Source organism: Trypanosoma grayi (genome assembly GCF_000691245.1).
Source record: "Trypanosoma grayi strain ANR4 Tgr_47_V1, whole genome shotgun sequence".
Taxonomy (NCBI): Eukaryota; Euglenozoa; class Kinetoplastea; order Trypanosomatida; family Trypanosomatidae; genus Trypanosoma; species Trypanosoma grayi.
The window spans coordinates 15052-21117 of record NW_008825666.1 but is presented as its reverse complement, the minus strand read 5'-3'; the positions used below and the strand labels follow the sequence as shown (position 1 = coordinate 21117).

At 50.5% G+C, this 6066-nt stretch overlaps 3 protein-coding genes across 3 annotated transcripts in view; all 3 read right to left on the bottom strand.

The window, feature by feature from the left end:
- DQ04_00471110 (hypothetical protein) overlaps positions 1–581 on the bottom strand; it is a gene marked incomplete at both ends in the record, with an annotated part of 1044 nt that extends 463 nt beyond the window's left edge. The window contains one exon of the mRNA XM_009309060.1: positions 1–581. This exon is cut by the window's left edge and continues 463 nt beyond it. Coding sequence (XP_009307335.1) covers positions 1–581 — 581 coding nt within the window.
- Positions 582–867: 286 nt separating this feature from the next.
- On the bottom strand, positions 868–2655 carry DQ04_00471100 (hypothetical protein; the record flags this gene model as incomplete). The annotated part of the gene is made up of 1 exon (XM_009309059.1): positions 868–2655. The coding sequence occupies one exon, from the start codon at positions 2653–2655 to the stop codon at positions 868–870; it is 1788 nt and encodes a 595-aa protein (XP_009307334.1).
- Positions 2656–2932: 277 nt separating this feature from the next.
- Positions 2933–4018, bottom strand: DQ04_00471090 (putative S-adenosylmethionine decarboxylase proenzyme; the record flags this gene model as incomplete). The annotated part of the gene is made up of 1 exon (XM_009309058.1): positions 2933–4018. One exon carries the CDS (start codon positions 4016–4018, stop codon positions 2933–2935), a length of 1086 nt encoding a protein of 361 aa, XP_009307333.1.
- Positions 4019–6066: the final 2048 nt, after the last annotated feature.

Sequence of the window (6066 nt, the reverse complement as noted above, 5' to 3'; positions counted from 1 at the left end):
TCGGCGGCCGGCGGAGCCACATCCTTCATTGCCGGCGCCTCTTCAGCAGTCTTCTTCTCTTCCTCCTCTCCCCCTTCCTTCTGCTGCTGCTCCACAACGGCCGCAGGCTCGGACGCCGGCACCGGCTCGAGTTTCTCTTCTATGGGCGGCTCTGGGGTGGCCTCCACAGCGGGCTGCTCCTTCTCCGCGGCGCCGGGGCGTATCACAATCTGGTGGCGGATGAAGTAGGCCTCCGACCCGTAAGCTACCGCTCCACACGACTCAAGGATCGTCACGAACTGGAAGTAGTGCCGAGTCGTCTTGGATTCCGCGGACATGGTCGTGTACACACTCACACCGCCATACAGAGGGACAGCGGTGTAGCTCTCCACGCTCATCTCGCACCCCTCCAGGATCTGGGCCAGGCGCTCAATGACCTGGGGGACCTCAGCACCGCTGGCCTCCTTTGTGCCGTACTCGAAGTCTACGATCACAAAGGATGAGTGCTGGCCGTACATGTCAGCGAGGTCCTCGGGGTGTGACGCGAGGCACTCAAAGTACGCCGGTATAAAGTTGCACGCAACCTCCTGTGGTGACAGCATGGCTGCGGTTTGTTGCTCGACGAAGTGGAACCTACACTGTCATCACAAAAGGCACACACATCAGCAAACAAAGAAAAAAAAAATTGCACAAAATGAGAGGGTGTTGTGGAGAGGACATGAGGGACAGAGAGATTGGCCAAAAAAGAATGTGAGGCACGAGAAAAAAAACATAAGGATGAACAAAAACAACAACTACCCTCGGACATGTTGCTCCCTCCAGTTTCCGCAGCACCAACAACAATACGAGCCGAAACAACAGGAGCAACAACAGCAACAACAACAAGACCTACGCATCCACCAAATCATCGCACGGAATCGACCATTTCCTGAAGGTTGCCACACACAACGAGAGGCTACGAGGATCCACAGGTGACTTTGTTGCCCTCAACAAAGTGAGGAGTCGGCGTACACTCTCAACATCCACAACAAGGCATAATAATTTCATGAGACGTATCGCAAGCTTGCTCTCGATGGACGCACGCCTCCTTTCGTGGTATTCCACCATCTGCATCGCGGCCGCGACGTCCTGTGCGTCAATCGCGACTGCAAGAGCACCGCGAAGAAATTCTGGCGACACGTCAACACCGCAGTCCGCCATCTCTGTCAGCATGTCTGGCAGTCGTCGCACCGAACTCGCCGCGTCAGGAAAGGCCAGGAGAAGCAAGAGAAATGTGCGTGCCGTCTTCGGTACGCCTAGACTCTGAAAAACGGCGAATACCATTGACGCCCGTCCCTCATCCTTCAGCAGGACGCACGCCTCAAGCAAGAGGTTGAGGGATTTATTACTCACCACACTTCCCGCTGTGTGTCGCTCCTCGAGGAACGCCAGCGCCTCCTCAACGTTTGCGCCGCCCACCGCCACGAGTCGCACAAGAGTCATGATAGGGTCTGCGTTAAGGAGTGTTACGCGCCGCGACTCAAGGAAGAACTTCGGGCGTGGGCCTGGCTGACTCTGCGCCGCCGGCACCTCTTCTTCTAGGACTGTCAGTGCCTCCTTCAGCAGTCCACCACGTGCCAGTGCCTCCACATACAGCAGCGCGACAACTGCCTCGTTTGTGGGCGACACTACACCTGGATGGTCGCGTAGATACTGGCGCACCTGAGCGGCGGAGGCCGCGTCTCCCCATTTGCCGCACTTGGCCATGAGCTTTAACGCTGTGAGCTCATTGTTTAACACTGTATCCGAATTTACGGGAACGGATGTCTCCTCATTCGCATGCACTGAATGATCCTCCGCCGCTACGCTTCCTGACGAAGTTGCCTCCAACTTTCTTGCTTCCTCCAGCATCTGTAGCAGAAGGACAGTCGTTGCGGGTGGTGTTGCCGCATTGTTTGCACTAAGGAGCATATACGGCAATAACAGACGGGAGGTGATCTTCTCCTTGTCTATGAGCTTCAGGAGGTCAAAGCACTCTTGGATCATAGACACATCATGGTGAATGCGAAGAAGTGTCTGAAAGCAGTGTTGCAGCCGCACCTCGAGCAGCGGGTACTGGCCACGCTGGCCCGCCTTGGCGATGCGCAGCACTTCCTCGTGTATCGTTGGCCACCACGTGGTGTAGTTCTGCCCGAGCCGCATGTACACAATGAAGAGGGAAAGGCGCGTTACAATGTCAGGCTCCACCTTCTTTGTGCGCATGACCTCCACAACATTCTCAATCTCGTACTGATTGAAGGTATCTGTGAGGGAAATGGCGAGGAGATATACATTGAAGAGTTCGATGGAAGGAGTGTGGAGTTCGAGTACGCATTGCGCGAAAAGAAATCGCACCGCTTCTAGCTTCTGAAGATCACAGAGAACTCTCATCATGAGCAGAGCAAACGGCTCCACGTCTTCGGATGCACCGCAAAACAGCTGAAGGGGCTTCGGCTGCGCTGATGATGCCGACGCATTCGCCATGGTCTGTCGGTAAAAGATACGAAAGTCATCAAAGACACCACCTGCAGCAGGAAGTCCTTCACCTTCAGCCTGAAGCATCTGTAGCACGCGCTGATACGGACGTGGGGTGGAACTTGAAAGCTTTAGGCCACCGCCCACTACGGCTGCGCGCCGTACTAAACTTACACGCCACATTGACCTCAACGCTTTTCTGTGTAAATGTGTGTATACAAGTGAAACGCAACAGGAAGCATTTTACTATCACTGACGATAAACATAAGCCAGTTACATACAGAAAAAACAATATTTAAGTCATTGAGTATATATATATATATATATATATATACTTCTTCCACATACCGCGGTTTCATTTAAGAGGGGAGCAAACAGCGTCACATCTCATACAACAACTGTGAACAATCACCCAAGAAGATGAAGCAAGGCCCATGTCTTGACCGGCTTGTCAACAATATTACTTCTGTATAGTGTTACCACCTGCACTGGCGGCGTCGGGATCTGGCCGTCTCACATAGTTAATCTTCAATGCGACATATCCAGGGGCAAACTCATTAACCGTGCGGTGTTGCACATCGTACTTGGAATAGTACTCCGGCTCTACACCAATATTCTTCCCTTTGTGGTACAGTTTTCCAACGTCGCTATCAGGGTCAATAAAAACAATCACCGTGAAGCGGGATGGGCGAAATACCTCCAGCACGCTACTCATGCGCTCCGAGTAGTCAGCGACACACGTGTTCGTCTCATACGAAGCAAATGAACAGTGATCCTCTGGTGTGATGTGAATTGTCTGATACTCCTCACCTCGAATGGCATTAATACTGTACCCACAGGGCTCAAACAATAAGTCGTGCAACACCCACGAATCATCCATTAACTTAGCCAACTTAGTCACCTCACGGACAGCGGCTGTCTCAGGGCTGGTGGAAACAAATTTGTCCGAGAACCAGTGCTTCGTCTGCTCGCGGTCTAGTCCGTACATTGTCATGCTCAACTGCGTGTCGTTCTCCATTTGGCATGGAAGAATGATATCGTGGTACAGGAATAAGAAATAATGATCACTGTCAACAGGTCCAATTATAAATGGGTGACCCGACGGAAAGTACGCCTTTAACCTGTTGAACTCCTCCTCCATGGTGTGATGCGGGCCCTTCTGCTCCCACGGGAAGCTGTAATTCTTGTGCATGAAGGAGACCCACTCCGGTTCCCCTCGCACAGTGCTCACAGCCTCCAGGATGTTGGGGATACTGTTAAGCAGCGTGGTTCGGCCACACGTTATCAGAATGATGCGATCCTTCTTCACAAATAGGGAACTCTCTGTGAGCACATAAGAGCGAATGTACGCATTAGACTCCTTGGATACTATTTGAGCATCCAATGCACCAACGACGCCTGCCCAAACCTCGTCGTCCAGAGCGAGAAGACCACTCACATGTGTTTCATCGTTGAGCCGCATGATGACCTCCAAACGCTTTTCCGGTCCCTCAAAACTGAAATCTTCTTTGGGCGTGTAGCTCTCAACCGAGCCCCACATGGCCATCAAGGAGAATGGATCTTTACTCTTTGACATGGGGACTGCAGGGGGAATAGCAGCCTAAGAACTCTACACCGCAACTTTGCACGCATAGCAAGACACAGAACCAAAACAAGAGAGAAATTGAGAAACAACAGCATCCAATATGAAATTAGTTCAGTGATACATGTGCATATCCATACACATACATAGTTCGCAGTGCCCACACATCCGCGTGATGTGGGGTAAAATCACAGTGAAGAAAAGTATTCGTCCCTCCTCATTCTGCTTTTTTTTTTCATTATTATTAAAGAGAGATGCCTCCTTTTCTTTTTTGGGCTTCCTGGCAGGTGCGCTCTTCTCAGGCTGTCTCATTAAGAGACGATATAACGGCACGCACACCATGGAGAGCAAACGATTGAAAAATGGCCGGCTTGGCGCAATCAGACTTTTTGTTTTACAGATTTCCGAAGGACCTACAAATATGCGCACACACACATACACACACCATAAACACATACACCCGCAAAGAGGCTAAAGCCCTCTGTTTTCATTCCTTTATAATGTGTCCTCTACGTTCCTACGCGTACGCCTATAAATACAAGGGGTCATACGCGCCAACCCATTGTGTGCATACGTATCCCTGGCCAACGAGGAACGGCAACGAAGGGGGGCACAGAGGAGAGCCACGGCAAAAGACGCACTGCAAGCAAAGAACACACAGACGCTTTTTTTTCTCGTGTGCATTTGTGTAAAGAAAGAAGAAAAGGTGCTGATCTCTGATTATGGGGGCGACAAACAAGTCCCCTGCAATGGAAGGAAGGCACCTTCATGCGCCCTCATCTCTTTTATTTTCTTTTTTTTTTGCCATCCTCACTGTTTGCAGTTGTTCCTCGTGTTCTTTTCTTCCTTTTGTCTCTCTTCCCCTCCAGAACCCCCTCTTGTGTGGAATCTCCCCGCTTGTGTGCCACACGCTTCTACGCGACCCTTCTTCATTCTCTCATCTTTTTTTTCGCGTTTTCATTCTACCGTCATTCTTTTCTTTTTTCTTCCATTTATTCATTTCGTTTCCTCCTTGGTTTTTTTTTGTTTTCGGATGCATTGCGTACCACTTAGAACTCCTCCTCTCCCCCTGGCTTCTGTGATTTTCATTTCGGTTGATGTGCGCGTGGTTTTACGTATACATGTCATCTCCGCCCCAGCGCCAGCCGCCCCGCTGCAGGAGCGCCCACGACGGCACACCGGCAGCTGGCGAGTCGCGCCCCACTCGACAATCACGGAGGGCAAGAGAAAACCGTTTTTCTTTAGAATGATTTGCGTGTGAAAAATCCCCCACTGCTGAATTGGTCAGTCGCTACGGCGTGCGAGTTTTGCCGGCCAATATTTACTACAATCGGCAAAACAGACACACTTCGTGCAACGCCGCTTCTCGATTTGGTTTTCTTTTCTTTTGGTACCTCATTCCTGCTCTATTGGCGCAGTTCAAGCGATCATATACAATTAATATGTTCCTACATTATCGGCGAATGGTACACTACCATATATCTTCTTTTTCTCCTCCCGTCAGCGCCTTCAGTGGGCACACACACCACTAAGGCAGCTCTGTTGAAATGGATTCCACTTCATCGTCAGGATGTACTATTTGAATAGATTAAGCGCTACGCAACGCCCAGTCGATCGGGTCACTTCACGTAAAACACCATTAACACACACACGTATCATATATATATATATATATATGCACACAAACACACATGCAATTCACTGGACAGACTCAAGAAATACCTCAACTTCGTTTGAATGTCAGCCAGCAGCGCCCGCAGCCTTTCTTGTCTCAAAGCTCGTGTCGCTATTCTTTTTTTATGGCAATGACACTCCACACAAATGGCGGTGTCATTGGGGGAAAAAGGAAAAAGAACAGCTCCTGAGCTTTATTCTTTACTTTGTAGAAAAGTTCCGTCCGATGCTGCTGCTGCTGCTGCCGCCGCCCAACCCCTGGCGCCTGAAGACGCAAGGGCCGCCGCGGTTCCAAAAGCCACATTGGGCATGACACAGCAAAAAGGCAAAAAAAAAAA